General features: G+C 33.1%; 1 protein-coding gene across 1 annotated transcript; it reads right to left on the reverse strand.

Annotated features, from left to right (window-relative positions):
• Positions 1 to 12,874: 12,874 nt before the first annotated feature.
• Positions 12,875 to 13,386, reverse strand: GCK72_012487 (uncharacterized protein; the record flags this gene model as incomplete). The annotated part of the gene is made up of 2 exons (XM_053729154.1): positions 12,875 to 13,156; positions 13,204 to 13,386. The coding sequence occupies 2 exons, from the start codon at positions 13,384 to 13,386 to the stop codon at positions 12,875 to 12,877; spliced, it is 465 nt and encodes a 154-aa protein (XP_053583926.1).
• Positions 13,387 to 17,438: the final 4,052 nt, after the last annotated feature.

Below are 17,438 nucleotides of genomic sequence, written 5' to 3' on the forward strand. Positions count from 1 at the left end.
AAACGGTATTCAAGAACTTCCGTTTCAACATCTTTAAAAATACCCCGTCTATACCAATATTCTGATATTCGAATTTCAGGTATCTGTCAAGCAATGTGTGTCTCTCTCCTGGCTACCAACCGAGTTTGCGCTATCATTTTCCCACAAAGACACTCTCGAGTAGGCTTTTTCCTCTTAATAGAATTATCATTCTTAAACGAAACAAGTTATCTCTTACTTACTGAAAGCAACATTTCGAAACAGTAATTTTGAATTTTCAGTGATCTCTACGCGACCCAGATCTTCTCTGGATCTTCTCTGATTCCTTGAGAACACATAATTATACTTGACCGTAGACAACTAATATATATATATACACCTTACTAGCCTGCTGATACAAACAGACTGAAACAGGGATCAATATTTATTTTGTTTTTGTTAAACAAAACTGAATCAACATATTTTCTTACTAAATTAGCTCTAAAAGTATGTATGTTTTAAATGATTACAAAATACACAGTTTTCGTGGCTCCGGGACGTTTCGAATTTTCGAATTGTGTGAAAAAAATAAATTTCAAGAAATGAGTAATTTTTGGTCAATTTGAAATGGATCGCAACAAAAGCATAAATGTTCTGTTAGTTTTCTCATGATTGGTTTTGGATTGTGATGGTTTCGAAATGCATGTTGTTACAGAATTATCAAAGTTGCCAAATGTCTCGGTTTTTCAAAATGTCCAGAAAGAAGTATAGTCCAATTTTAGAACAACTAATTCTGCTTTCAAAATATTCTCTGCGTCACGGTGTCTTCAAGCTTCGTCCACTCCTCTTCTTACAGTGATACAATCAGTTTAATTTCTAATTTAACATAATTTAACATAATTTAACATTAATTTTTATTGGGAGGCAATAGCCAGCCACTGGCACACGAGTAATATCAGAAAGTTATCATTAACTCATCTTTGTAGACAAGCTTTTTTCAAAAAAAAACCAAGATCCAGTGTAGAATACAAAAAAATAAAAGATTCCATATTTATTTGGTAGGTTACATGACTATATGGTCCGAAGTCTAGGCAACGGAAACAGAACATACGGTATTTATGAAAGACAGTTCTGTCATGGGAAACTGCTATCGTTGATCTTAACGGTTGTCTTTTTGAAATTATTTTAAAAAGAAGATTGAGAAACATAAATTTTTGTGATAACAATGAAATAATTTTATGAACAGTGGGCGTACCCCGTTGTTTTCAGTTCACCTCATTTGAACATTTGAAACAAAAGAAAATTACTGTTTGAGCGGGAAAATAAACTTTTTGAGCACGTCGTGTACACAATTCAGTTTCTTCTAATTTTTATTTATTGTAGCACCGTGCAACTGAAAAATATTTTTTAGGTTGCGACCCATATCACCCACACAATACGAAATTATGTATCCCTAGCCTCAAGACAGTCGTGGACGACGCCGAAAATGAAATAAATGATAAGTTTTTACAATTTCAGTATTTCGATTTGTTTTTTTTTACTTTTTCAAAAGTCGGAGTTCTTTGTTTACTGTATGTAAGTCAAAATCGATATACTCTAGTAATAGTTCCACAATGTTCATTATCCTTTACACCGAGATTGAAACAGCAAAACCAATACTACTCTCTGTTTCTAAACACTTTTATGAAACTCTCTATTAAAAATTAGGTGATATATCAGGCGGATGCACTAACCAAGTTTTTGGAAAAAGCAAATACCAATGTAACCTGATGAGATCCAAACTGAAAATAAATGCCTACGATACCCATTCAATCCATAAAAATGCTAATAAGCTGTCATCTGATTATATCTGTCTATCACATTTAGAATACGAGAAAGGATATGTTGGGGGGGGGGGGGGGGGGAGATGGGTAGAATAGATACAACAGGGAGTTATTAATAAATTATAACAAACATAATTTATAAGTATGAGCTGAAATTGTAGAATTATGTTTTTTTCGGTTTCAATATTGTTTTATGTCATCCCGGATTAACAAGGAATTTGATTTATACGAATTAGATTTATAAACCATTTATCTAATAAGATTACTAAGATAAAATAAGGATATAACAATAAGAATTAACAATGTGAGGCAAAATAAGAAACAAAGTTATGGTGAGAAATATGAATGATTGAAACATAATATGAAAAAGGTGGTGAAAAGGAGAGCTCGTCGGCACACGACGGTCTCTGGTACAATGTAATAATAAAAGGGGAATGGAAAGAAAAAGGGGCTGCTGTCTGTCGGGGGTGGAGCTAACCGTCAGACAGCGGGGGAAGAAAAGCGGGGGAAGAAAGGAATTTAATAAAAATATGATTCGATTTGATATAAGTTTTCGATAGATAAGAGATATTCTTCGTTATTAAATTCCTCATCGATGACGATGAGGAAACTGTGTTCGTTATTTGATCGTTTGGATGGGACAAAGTACAATAAACAAATAAAGGAATTATACCAAAAAAGAGACCCGAATCGGGTTCATTTTCGTTTTTTTTTAATCCCTTAAACTGTTCGAAATGGAACTGGTACTAGTTAAAACCGTCGAAAATATGGTTGCACGTTACAATAAAGTCATTAGATCTAGATTTGACTGTTCTGATTCGTAGTAGTACTGATTCGGGCGGCTCTGGGCCTTCTTGAAGCCTCAATTTAAAAGTATAACCAGTTATACTTTTACCGAGTAGTAGCAAACTTTGAAAAAGCACCGTTTCACAGATATTCAATATCAGGGCGCAACAAAACTTTTTGATTCCTCTGAGTTTCACCTTTTTCTACCAATAACTTCTCGTCTTCAGACAAGGTGTGAACAATGTATCCCGACATTAGCGAAGCTATAAACAGAAAACTGCGCGTATTTTCTGTCTTTAAAGGAAAAATCTGCCAAGCAATGTGTGTCTCACTCCTGGCTACAAATCGAGTCTCCGCTATCATATTCCCTCAAAGACACTCTCGAGTAGGTTCCTTTTTCTTGACAATTTTTACTTGCTTTATAATTTTTAAACGAAACAAGTTACCCCTTACCTACTAAACACAACACTTTGAAATACTAATTTTTCAACTTTCGTTGATCACTGCGCGGGCATCAATTCATATCTTCTCTGAATATTTTTTGACTCTTTGAGAAAAAGTATTTATTTTCTTGTAAACGCTTAGACAAAGCCGATACTCTCTCGTTTGCGGTTTGCCTAAAGATGAACTAATATATCCACCTTGCTAGTCTGATGATACAAACAAGCTGAAACAGGAATCAAGTCTTATTTTGTTTTTGTTGAACAAAACTAAATCAACGTTTTTTTTACTCTTAAATAGTTGAAAGAATATGTTTTCAAATAATCATAAAAATCATAGTTTTTGTGGCTCCGGGACGTCTCGAAACCGAGTGTGAGGAAATATACTTCAAAGATTTTTGAAATAAATCGACCATTTCGCGGAAAGATGCTCATTTTTCAGTATGCTTTTCCATGATTGATTTTGGATTGTAATGGTTTCAAAATGTATGATTTACCGAATTATCAAGATTGCCAAAAGTCTCGATTTTTCAAAATGTCCCGAAACCGTATTTGGACTGTCCAATTTTAGAATAATTGATTCTACTTCCTTTCCCGCTAACTAGATTTTCATTTTATCTCCCATATTGATCTGCAACTTTCATTCGTGTTTTTTCCGTTCAAAGATGTGATAGATAAGCGTTGGCCGGAAGTTTGCTAGCATTAAAATGGCTACGAATAAAAAATCACATTCAATGACCCCAATAATCCATTCAATGTTTCAAACTTTAGTGAAACTGGAAGAAAAATTAAAACAGCAATGTTGTATTATAAAAGCATATTCCTTTTCTGAACTTTTGATTTCTTTCGATAAAAAGAAATGTAAGGGGGACCAATGAAACTGTCCAACATATCAAATTTCACTGAACCATGTCTTGATTTATTCACAAGATTCGAATACGTCACCAATTGAAAATGAAAATAAAATAAACAAATTATTATACTTTCTCTGTTTTTTATTGTTTCAAAAAAGAGTGCTCAAAATTTACTATTGTTCTCTCATATACTTTCAACATCCTTTTCATATTCATCATATCACATTTTCATTATGTATTATCAAAATTATCTTTGGAAAATATTATCTGTGTCAAGGTGTCTTCAAACTTCGTCCACTCTTTTTATATGTAGTGGTAGAAGCTTGCTAAAAGGAAAAAGACCTAAAAAAAAAACTTCGAAATTTAACAAATATACGTTTTTCAGAATCATATTTCACGACTTTAAAAAAACGCTTATTGTTTTTCAATTAAAGTCATTTGACATCATTCTTCAATGGTAACTTTCCTGAAACAATACATTACTTCACCAAAGCCATAAAAAGTCCAATTTGTATTATTGCGGAAAGCTAAAATGGAGTTCTACGACAACATCGGTCATTTTGTACGCCGATCTTCTGCAAATAAATTTTCTGAAACAGTACATTATTTAAAAATATTTTCAAACTACCTGTCACTTGAAATAAAATATATATGTACATATATTAGGTGAAAACACTGAAATATTATAGTGTCTTTTCATTGAGTTTGTGAATGGTCATCAAGATTTTCTCACTTTTTCTCAAACGTTATAAAAATTGTTGAACAATGAGACTTCAATTACTAACTTCTTGGTTGTTTCTCCTTTCAATAAACTAATTTATGACAGGCTTGCCGAAAAAAGCATGTCATATTCACGAACCTCCTCCTATAATGGTTTCTCTTAAGTTTCATCCCTTTTTTATCTTAAAATTTTTTTAAATGCTTATATTTGGAATAAAGGTATTAAAAATAAATAAAGAATCCAGATACAACGCAGTTTTGAAACTGAAACATTAGAAAATTTTCAAACAATTTCAGGCTTACTCTCTGTTTACATGGGTATTTGCAAAAAGTAATATTTCTTTCGGTTTCTAAACATTTTTATGAAATTCACTCTTTAAATTTGGGTTATTGGGATGTACATTATCATTTAATTTCGGATACATTAACAATTTTTTGAAAATGCAAATACCAATGTAACCTGATGAGATCTAAACTAAAGAGAAATGCATACGAATACATAAAAATGCTAATAATCATTAGAATATACAAACATATCACATCTTTGAACGGAAGAACACGAGAAAGGATATGTTGTGGGGAGGTGGGTAGAATAGATAGGAAGCTAATAAAAACCAATAATCACTCATCATCAAAAAGTGAAATTAAATGCACCTGTTGAACATTTAATAATAAATTATAACAAAGTGAGTTTATAAGTATGAGCTGAAATTGTAGAATTGTGTGTGTCTTTCGGTTTCAATATTGTTTTAAATCATCGTGGAGTAACAATGAATTTGATTCATGGAGTGTCTCTTATTGGAACTTCCTGAAATATATCTGGTACTATAATACATCGTGCTAGTCTAATGATACAAACAAGCTGAAACAGGAATCAAGTATTGATTTGTTTTTGTTGAACAAAATTGAATCAACTTTTTTTCATTCTCAAATAGCTCAAGAGCATGTTTTCAAAGATTTTTCTTCATAGATTTTTGAATCATTCATTTCGCGGAAAAATGCTCATTTTTCAGTATGCTTTCCCATGATTGATTTTGGATTGTAATGGTTTCAAAATGTGACTTATCTACGTTACCAAATGTCTCGGTTTTTCAAAACGCCCCGAAACCTTATTTGTACTGTCTAATTTTAAAGCAACTGGCTCTCTTTTTTTCCTCCCTTTTTGCTAACTAGATTCCCATTTTATCTCCCTCATGGATCTGCAACTTTCATTCCTGTTTTTTTCCGTCCAAAGATGTGATAGATAAACGTTTCCCGGAAGGTCGTTAGCATTAAAGTGGCTATCAATATGTTGAGACAAATTGCAAAATATCAAGTTCGCACTAACCAAACCAATCAAAAACCAATCAATGTTTCATTCAATGTTTAGTGAAACGGGCGAAATAGTGAAATGATAATGAATGGAGAAACTTCAAAAAAGAGGAAAAGAGAAAAGTCAAAACAGGGCCAAAACAAACTATTGAACCAACAAGGTACAAAAAAGTAAAAATATTAAGTCAGTGTTCGAAATGAGCACGTGGAAATTGAAATGAGGTAAGTGAAACAGGAAACTCAATTTCCGAGAAATGTAGTTTTCCTTAAGTCAACAGATCTCAAGATTTACCCCCGAAACTGCTGCGCAATGAAGTTCGTTGGTTATGAACAAAAAATGGCAAGACTGCGAAAAATTCATTAGTGAAACTAAATTGTCTAATGTTTCAAATTTCAGTGAAACACAAAGAAAATTTAAAAAGTCGTTTTCCAGCGTGGTCCGATAAACGCGTTTGGCAGATATTTTTTGCCTGTTTCAAGTTCTTTTTTTCTGGAATCCACCGGGATGGATTATTTTTGATGCACATTCCCCGACATAAATATAGTGCCATTTGTGATTTACGAATATCTATGTACAGTTCTGGGATATTTCATGTCGTTTTTCTAAATTTGAGTGGTTGCTCACTGTTGCTCTGTTTGTTCCCGTTTCCATCTGTACTTATAACAAGTTTGTTTAATTTTCCACGTTTTCCTGATATTTACTATTAATTTTAAGAACGTGACCAATCATTCAGTCAGTGTTGGCAGGTGAAATAAGTTACGGATAGACAAAAGTGAGATTTGTGGAAAATTTAAGCTTAATCTAAAGTTCTTATAGAATGGCTAGACAAATAAAACTAATACAAATGCAGGGGCCGTAAGTCTAGATCAATGAGGAAGTGGTTTGGCCTGTACTCGATATTTGTCTGTCGCGATTCCAACTATTTCCTACATATAATGATTTTTTTTTCAAACGTTCTGTTTTATTGAGATCCTGAAACTGTACGAGAACAACATATTTAACCGTTAAGATTTTTTACTGATGTTTCGCTGAAATAGTGAATTCAAGTGGGATATAACAAAGTCACTGAGGTTTTCCCATCAATTATGCCTGATTTTTGGCTTTTGAAATGCGCTCCACTATTAGCTTGGAAGTAAACTTATCAACGGTCACATGTACCCAACAATTTACATCTGTTCTCAGAAAATTTGAAGAAATTCCTTGTTTACATGCTGCAGTTCATGATAGAAAATGGACAATTATTTTCACATAGTTATCATTAAATTGTGGCATGTTTTCGGTATTTCCTGGATTTTTTTTGGAATGTGATTATAAGGAAGGTGATGTCAAAAAGTTGCGTAGAGGGAACAATTGAGTTGGTTGGATACATGAATCTACGGGTTCGATATTTGCAGTATTTGATCTTTAACCTAATGAACATTGAAGAGACTGAAAAAATGTTGTCAACATACTTCGCAAGTTACGGATTACTGTTTCTACAGTAAGATTACTTGAAAGAATTCTGGAAATCAATAATCTTAGAATATCAAAACGAGTATTTGTGGTAAATTGGATGTAATTAAATTAGTCAACTACAAAATTGATCTTTAGTTTAGTTTTTTTTGAGAAAAATTTAGTTTTATTTTCATTGATTTCTTTAATATTTATCTGATGAAATATTAAAATATTGGTGAAGTTTTCGCACTATTAGTAGAGAGCTCATGACACATTGTTTTAAAGAAAATGATCTGAAACAGGGGTCGTTCGAAATGCTGGACACATTTTTTACTTTTCGCATTCAAGAATTCTGCGTTGTTTTAAATCTATTTCTAGAATATACTGAGATAGTAAATGACTGAGTCTGTAGTTAGACTGAAGATGATTGCTGCAAAATCGTAACTTCTACTCAATCAAAGGGATTTTATATTTTATTGTATCTATTCCATAATCTAATGTGTATCAGCAAACTAATAGTGAATACCCATTTAGGATGCTAGAAAATACAAAAAAGTTTTACAATAATGGAAGATTACCAATTTTATTTGTTGAGAGAACGAAAACAGGAAACGATGTATAGCGCTCTTCAGAACGCAGTACCAGACTGGAGCTTCTTAGATTTTACATTCGAAACGGTATTCAAAAATTCGCGTTTCAATATCTCTAATAATATACCGCTTATACCATAATTCTAATGATTTCCCTGCACTCATAGGTATCTGCCAAGCAATATGTGTCTCTCTCCTGGCTACCAATCTCCTACTTTTTCAAAGACACTCTTGAGAAGGCTTCTTCTTGGCAACTTGTATTAGCGTTTTATCATTCTTCACGAAGGAAGTCATCTCTTGCTTAAATTTCGAAACTGTAAATGTTTCAATTTTCAGCGAACTCATATATGCGGGTATTAACCCATACATTTCTTCTCTGGATACCGTAAAAACTGTAATAGAAGCGCCCCTTTATTGGAGGCGCCCCTCTAATAGAAGCGCCCCCCGCCTTACTATTAGTATGCTTGAAATATTTTTTCTGGGTTTCAATCATTATTTTTCAAATTTTGTGAATAAACAAAAATAATATCTTTTTTGTTTAAAGTATTGCAAATTTTGGGATTTTCGTGTAATTTTGACAGAAAATGTTAGTTTGGTTGAAAATTGATGACTCAGTAATTAATATAAATAGCAAAACGAACAGGTTGAAAAATAGAGGCGCACCCTCTATTAGAGGGGCCCCTGTAATAGAGGCGCATCTAGAACAAGGTTTGAAAAATAGAGGCGGATTCTATTACAGTTTTTACTTTTATTACAGTTTTTACGGTATTCTCTTCTTCTTTGAGAAAAATGTATTTGTATTTAACCTGAACTCTAGAAGACTATATCCACCTTACTAATCTGATGATACAAACAAACTGAAACATAAACATAGTCTAATTTCGTTTGTGTTGAAAAACTCAATCAACATTTTTTCTTTACAAGATTATGTTTCATATGTTTACAAAAAACACAAGTTTGCGGCTCCAGGACGTTTCGAAACCGAGTGTGAGGAAATATACTTCAAAAAATGAGCCATTTTTGGTTGAAGAGGATCGGGAAAACCATTTTTGTCTTACTGGGAAAAAATAAAGTTTGGCCGAGGATTTACAAAAAAAAATTTGCCGATTTGCGTGCAGAAGTGAACTAAAGTTTCTTAGCTCGCGAAAATTTTTTTGAAAATCATTTGGCCAAACTTTATTTTTCACAGCACATGATTGATATTAGCAAATCATTAAGGTTGTCAAATGTCTCGGTTTATCAAAACGTCTCGAAAGCGTATTTGTATTGTCTAATTTTGGAATAACTGATTCTACTTCCTTTTCCGCTCTTCCTCCCTTCCTCTAACTAGAATCCCATTTTATCTCCATCTTCGATCTGAAACTTTCATTCGTGTTTGTCCGTTCAAAGATGTGATAGATAAGTGTTGACCGGAAGTTTGCTAGCATTGAATTAGCTTTGAATAGAGACAAATGCAAATATTTTTTTGTTGGTAACACTAATAATCCATTCAATATTTCAAACTTTTGTGAAACGGGAAGAAAAATTAAAAAAACAAATTTTTTTTTGAAAAGAAAGAAGTGAAAAAGGGACCACTAAAACTGTCCCACATTTCAAATTTAACTTAACCACGTACTGCTGTATTAACAAAATACGAATACGTCATCAACAGAAAATAAATAAACAAACATTTTCTGTTTAACATTGGTTCAAAAAAAAAGAAGAGTGCTCGAAATTCACTACGGTGGACTTCCATTTTCTATTTTATCAGCACTATACTTTTTCGATTTTTTTTCATATTCATCATATCACATTCTTAACTAGTTATGCATTATCAATACAATATTAAGTGTTCGATACAAATAAATATTTCAAATTTATTTGATAGATAACATGACTAAATGGTGTGAAGTTTATGCAACGCGGGGTTCCATTTTGTTAGGGTTGGACATGGAGACTGATAGAAGACCAAGGAATTTATGTGATCGTTGTATAGCTCACCTAAAATATTGTTTTGTTGAAATTATGAAGTTTGAAAAAACAGCGAGAAACAGATTTTTTTGAGAAAACAATGAATGACCAGTCGGTGTACTCCCGTTTTCTTCAGTTCAACTCATTTGAAAATCTTCTGTGAAAAACCCGGAACAAAAGAAATGACTTTCTCGATTTTTCAATGTCTTTGAAAAAAACTGATTTATTGTTAAAATATTTTCATATTTTTCTTATTCTGAACAGTCATTTCATTTTTTGTGCATGTTGGAGATTGCTTAAACTCAAAATTTCCTATACTTTATGTTTCTGAAAAAACTTAATTAGAGAGCATACAATTCTTAGTATTGAGTTGATGTTGTTATCTCGATTAAATGTATTTTTTCCCAAATTTTTTTTTATCCAGCTTGCGTATCGACTTATCTATCACATCTTTGAATAGGAGGGTAAAAGTGGGAAAATCAAAATTATTAAAAGCAATTACTAATATTTGCTATGTGTAACCACGGAAACTAAAATCTTGTGTTTCGGCATCTATGTATATCAATGTTAGTGTTGCAGGAGTAATACACGTTCCATCTCCAAGATGTATTTTTATCACTTTTTCTTAATAACCATGTTTCTTTCAATTATTAGTGGCCAATTCGGTCAGTGCTCAAGCAGATACTTCTTGTTCAACTACAACGCAACTTCCTATTTTCTGATTTCTACGGATGAAAACGTATAGGGAACACACACTCTATGTGGAATCTCAATTTTCCAGATAAAGTGTGGTCTGACGCCTTAGACTTCAGACCATTTAGTCACTATTTCTAAAACACCGTATTTTTTCTGTCAGTCTCCTTTACATCCATAACAATATTGAACCCCATTAGTAGCCAGCAATAGAGCACTTTTGCAACTGGAAATGTAATTTAGGGTCTTGATGAGAAGGATGGAAAGTTGAAGTTGATGATAATAGGGAATAGTTGTGCAGCTAGTCATGCCAGGATATTTTATGATGAATGTGGAAAAAAGGCGAAAAGCATAGTGACAGGTGAGCACGAAAATAAACTTTTTGCACACGTGGTTTAATCAATTCAGTTTCTACGAACTTTTATTTATTATAGCACCGTGCAACTGAAAAATCATTTTTAGTTTGAAACCCATATCACCGACACAATACGAAATTATGTATCCCTAGCCTCAAGATAGTCGTGGACGACGCCGAAAATGAAATAAATGATAAGTTTTTACAATTTCAGTATTTCGATTTGTTTTTTTTACTTTTTCAAAAGTCGGAGTTCTTTGTTTACTGTATGCAAGCCAAAATCGATATACTCTAATAATAGTTCCACAATGTTCATTATCCTTTACACCGAGATTGAAACAACAAAACCAATATTATTTACTCTCTGTTTCCTAAAACTTGTATGAAATTCACTATTAGAGTTCATGTGATACTTCAGGCAAATCGTATGGATTACCAATTTTTGGAAAAAGCAAATACCAATGTAACCTGATGAGATCCAAACTGAAAATAAATGCCTACGATACCCATTCAATCCATAAAAATGCTAATAAGCTGTCATCTGATTATATCTATCTATCACATTTTAGAACGGAAGAACACAAGGATATGTTGGAGGGAGATGGTTGGAATAGACTACAGAGAGTTAATAATAAATTATAACAAAGTGAATTCATAAGTAGGAGCTGAAATTGTAGAATTATGTTTTTTTCGGTTTCAATATTGTTTTAGGTCGTCCCGGATTAACAAGGAATTCGATTTATACGTTTTTTATGTTATCCCTTAAACTGTCCGAAATAGAACTGGTACTAGTTAAAACCGTCGAAAATATGGTTGCACGTTACAATAAAGTTATTAGGCCTTGATTTGACTGCTCTGATTCGTAGTAGTACTGATTCGGGCTTTTGGGCCTTCTTGAAGCCTCAATTTTTTTGATAACCAGTTATACTTTTACTGAGCAGTAGCCAACTTTGAAAGCGCCCCGTTTCGCAGATATTCTATACCAGGGTGCAGCAAAACTTTTTGATTCCTCGGGACTCATTCTACCAATAACTTCTGGTCTTCAGACAAGGTGTGAGCAACGATTCCGGACATTAGCGAAGCTCTAAACAGAAAACTGCGCAAATTTTCTGTCTTCAAAGGAAAAATCTGCCAAGCAATGTGTGTCTCTTTCCTGGCTACAAATCGAGTTTCCGCTATCATCTTCCCTCAAAGACACTCTTGAGTATGTTCCTTTTTCTTGACAATTTTTACTTGCTTTATGATTTTTAAACAAAACAAGTTATCCCTCACCGAAAGACGAACTAATATATCCACCTTACTAGTCTAATGATACAAACAAGCTGAAACAGGAATCAAGGCTTATTTTGTTTTTGTTGAACAATATTGAATCAACTTTTTTCATTCTTAAATAGTTGAAAGAATATGTTTTCAAATAATCATAAAAATCATAGTTTTTGTGGCTCCGGGACGTCTCGAAACCGAGTGTGAGGAAATATACTTCAAAGATTTTTGAAATAAATCGACCATTTCGCGGAAAGATGCTCATTTTTCAGTATGCTTTTCCATGATTGATTTTGGATTGTAATGGTTTCAAAATGTATGATTTACCGAATTATCAAGATTGCCAAAAGTCTCGATTTTTCAAAATGTCCCGAAACCGTATTTGGACTGTCCAATTTTAGAATAATTGATTCTACTTCCTTTCCCGCTAACTAGATTTTCATTTTATCTCCCATATTGATCTGCAACTTTCATTCGTGTTTTTTCCGTTCAAAGATGTGATAGATAAGCGTTGGCCGGAAGTTTGCTAGCATTAAAATGGCTACGAATAAAAAAAATTAAAAAAAAACCAATTTATTGTTGGAAAATAGAAAAATGAAACAAAGTGAAGAAAGAGGCAAGATGAAAAATTGGAAAGTTGAAACAAATAAAAAGGAGAAGAATCGGAAACAAATAGAAAAATACTTACAAAAATAATTAGAGGTCATATGCCTTCTTGATCGACGGGAGTTCGTGTTCAAAGAATTTGACGGCACGTTGACGATTAATGTGGGAGCGGCAGATGGTACAGAGTCCGAGTGGAAGTTGAATTTTCCCCTCTCCAAGGTTTGTGACGGTGCGGGTAGAGTTGAACTTCTTGCATTCCAGACACATGTGGATGATGAGGGGGCCATTCTCCAAGAAGATGTGCTCCGGCTTCAAGGTCGATACTTGCTCCGTTGGAATCACTGCCTTCTTGGCCTTTTCTTTCAACCATTCCTTAAATTTAATACTTAAATCAAAATTGTTTCAAATATTAAATTTACCAGGCGTTTTTCTCCAGCGGAAACTTCTTCTTTCTCTTCACGACGACGCTTCATTGGGGTCTTCAAGAATGGATTCTTCTTCGCCAAATCGTTGACGATTTCGTTCAAAGTCATTGAATCGTCATTTACAGAGCTTTTCTTCTCGGATTCGGTAGCTTTGGACATGTCCCAACGGGTGCTCATCTTTGTAGACAAACATATCCCAATGATTTTTTTGCTGAATCTAGTCTGATAAAATGAATCAGAAACAGAGCATTCTGACTCCTTGAGAAAAAGTAATTATATTCTTGAAAACTTGAATGGCAATATATCCATCTTGCTAGTTTTATGATACAAACAAGCTGAAACAGGAAACAAGTATTGATTTGTTTTTGTTTAACAAAATTGGATAAACTTTTTTTCATCCTCAAATAGTTTCAAGAGCATGTTTCTAAATGTTCACAAAATGCACAGTTTTTGTGGCTCTGGGGCGATTCGAAACTGAGTTTGAAAATAAAATAGTCGTTTTTAGTCAATTTGAAGTGAATCGCAAAAACATCATTTCAGTGTTTGGGTTTTGAACTGTAATGGTTTCGAAAGTTTGCGGGATTATTACTAAATTATCAAGGTTACCAAACGTCTCGGTTTCTTAAAATGTCCCGAAACAGTATTTGTACTGTCTAATTTTAGAACTATTTTTCAATTCTTCTTTCTTCAGCCATTCCCGCAAACTAGATTCTCATTTTATCTCCCACATTGATCTTGAACTTTCATTCGTGTTTTTTTTTCGTTCAAAGATGTGATAGATAAGCGTTTTCCGGAAGTTTGCTATTTTTCATTTTTTCAAAAAAGAGTGCTCAAAATTTACTATTGTTTTCTCATATACTTTCAACATCCTTTTCATATTCATCATATCACATTTTCATTATGTATTATCAAAGTTATCTTTGGAAAATACAGTAGCGAGCATAAGTGAGTATACCTCCATACTTTCATATGTATCTCAGCTGAAACAAGTCCGTTTTGCATAAACTTTTTTTTCAAAGATAGCTGAAGTATCCAGTAAAATCGACATAAGTTTTTTGTTTGAGGTGATCAGCTGATTTTTAAGATTATAGATTTTTCCTGATCTTGATTTGAAAATCCGAAAAAAAACTTTTTATTTTTGAACTGGACCCTACGATTTTTTGGGTTGGAAATTTTCAGCAGCGTTCATAAAAACAAAATATGCTGTTAGAATGCTTCTGTGAATCTTCATCATCGTGCTACAGCTCCAGAAGTCCAAAGTGGTATGCTTGGCTAAATCGTCATAACTCATTGAAAAATGGTTCAAATTAGTTGAAAACTGCGGGAAAAGATGCGTAATATGTTTATCAACAATCTTATACTCAAAAATAATAATTTTGAGAAAATTTTTTTTCGAATTTTTTTCACTCGAAAAATTTTGGTTTCCAACTTTTGCCCAATTTTTCATGTTTTTTGATTATAAAACAGTAACAATTTGCGAATTTGAGTTGAATTTTACATGAAACATCAAATTAAGATTTTCATTAATTCAATTACAGCGGTTTCATAATCCCAAAACATGAAAATTGGGCAAAAGTTGGAAACCAAAATTTTTCGAGTGAAAAAAATTCGAAAAAAATTTTTTCACAAAATTATTATTTTTTTAAATAAGATTGTTGATAAATATATTACGCATCTTTTCCCGCAATTTTCAACTAATTTGAATCATTTTTCAATGAGTTATGACGATTTAGCCAAGCATACCACTTTGAACTTCTGGAGCTGTAGCACGATGATGAAGATTCACAGAAGTATTCTAACAGCATATTTCGTTTTTATATACTTTACTCAACATTTTCGACTCAAAAAATCATAGGGTCCAGTTCAAAAATAAAAAGTTTTTTTTCGGATTTTCAAATCAAGATCAGGAAAAATCAATAATCTTAAAAATCAGCTGATCACCTCAAACAAAAAACTTATGTCAATTTTACTGGATACTTCAGCTATCTTTGAAAAAAAAGTTTATGCAAAACGGAATTGCTTCAGCTGAGATACATATGAAAGTATGGAGGTATACTCACTTATGCTCGCTACTGTATTACCTGCGTCAAGGTGTCTTCAAGCTTCGTCCATTCTTTTTATAGTGGTAGAAGCTAGGAAAAGATCTAAAAGAAAATTTCGAAATTTAACAAATATACGTTTTTCAGAATCATATTAGCAGAGCATTTTCATTACAACCGCGCTCCGCCGCAAACGAGAGAGTATCTACGAGAGACGCAGAGTTTTTTCTCGGCCAACCCAGATTTTCACCATTTTTGACCTATTTTCACAAGTTTTAGTTATTTTTTGCCAATTTCCGAGAAAAAAAATTATGCAAAAATAGATCAAAAATGGTGAAAATCTGTTTCGCGCCAGAAAAACTCTGCGTCTCTCGCCGATACTCTCTCGTTTGCGGTGGGGCGCAGTTGTAAGAAGGCGTGGGCTGCTAATATTTCACGACTTAAAAACGCTTATTATTTTTCAGTTAAAGTCATTTTACATCATTCTTCAAAGGTAACTTTCCTGGAACAATACATTTCTTCATCAAAGCCATAAAAAGTCCAATTTGTATTATTGCGGAAAGCTAGAATAAATTTCTAATTTAACATCGGTCTTTTTGTCCGCCGATCTTCTGAAAATAAACTTTTTGAAACAGTACATTATTTAAAAATAATTTCAAACTACCTGTCACTTGAAATAAATGGATATATGTATATTAGGTGAAAACACTGAAATATTATAGTGTCTTTTCATTGAGTATGTGAATGGTCATCAAGATGTGCTCACTGTTTCTCAAACGTTATAAAAAATTGTTTAACAATGAGACTTCAATTACTTAAAGGTGGACTCTGATATTTTCATATACTCAACTCTGATATTTTCATAGAATAATGTATGAGTACCTGTGAGTTCATTTTCATACCGAAAACATTTTTTTTAATCGGTCTGGAACCCGCTGAGAGCGATCGCCGGTGAGTTTGGGCATTTCCGTGGCCTAGAAATTCGACTTCGGCCATGTCGAATTTTTCAAATTTTAACGGTATTTTCGGTCATTTTTGTTGTTTTCTTTCAATAATTTCAAAAGTAAACGGCAAAAATTGATAGAATTATTACAAAAATGTTAGAAAAAACGAAGAAAACTCGAAAAAAAACTACATTTTCAAAAAAGCTCGAGAATGTTCCATGGCCACTGAAATGCCCAAACTGTTTTGCCGCTCGTTCTCCGCGGGGAATGAACCGAATTGAAAAATTCTTGAAATAAAATGATGAACTCACGGAAATGAACAAATGAACGTACGACTGAACTCGAATTGCTGAGCCATAACGCCAATTTTCACTAGCCAGCGAAATGCCCCCCATTGAAGTTATGTATATTACCCGCTGTTTCTAAACACAGTTATGAAATCCACTAATAATAAAGTTTTGGTGTTTGGTGCACTTTGGCAATATGTATAATCGGATGCATTAACAATTTTTTGAAAATGCAAATACCAATGTAACCTGATGAGATCCAAGTAGAAAAGAAATGCATACGAAATGCAGTCCATAAAAATGCTAATAAGCTGCCATTAAAATATATCAATCACATCTAAGAACGGAAGAACACGACAAAGGATATGTTGTTGGAGATGAATGGAATAGATAGGAAGTTAATAAAAACCAATAATCACTCATCATTTTAAATTCCAATTATAAGTTTCTGATGAAATTGTAGAATTGTGTGGTCTTTCGGTTTCAATATTGTTTTAAGTCATCGTGGAGTAACATTGAATTTGATCCATGAATTGTTGGAACTTCCATAACTATAATTTCTACTAGTTGAAACTCACTAAAAATAAGCTAAAGTTATATCATAGCCATTAGGTCTAGTTTTGACATCTCTGACTCGTACCAGCTCACTTTAACCCACCCTTTGAATGGTCTCGTGAGGGACTCATTCTCAGCCTCTCGCCCCATATATTGATAATTTTTTATAAGAATAAATACAATACAATACCAGTACTGATTCCGTGGGCTCTGAACCATTTTTAGTCTCAATTTTTTTGACAACCTGTCATGTTATTACTGGTCAGTAGCTAAGGGCACCGTTTCACAAGTATTCCATAGACAACACGTTTTTTGATTTCTCAGGGTTCTTTTACATGGTCGGTTCTTCAGACAAGGTGTGGTCAGAAACGAATCCCGACATTAGATTGAAATCAAGATGTGAA

The sequence above is a fragment of the Caenorhabditis remanei genome, chromosome IV (genome assembly GCF_010183535.1).
Source record: "Caenorhabditis remanei strain PX506 chromosome IV, whole genome shotgun sequence".
In the NCBI taxonomy this organism is placed as follows: Eukaryota; Metazoa; Nematoda; class Chromadorea; order Rhabditida; family Rhabditidae; genus Caenorhabditis; species Caenorhabditis remanei.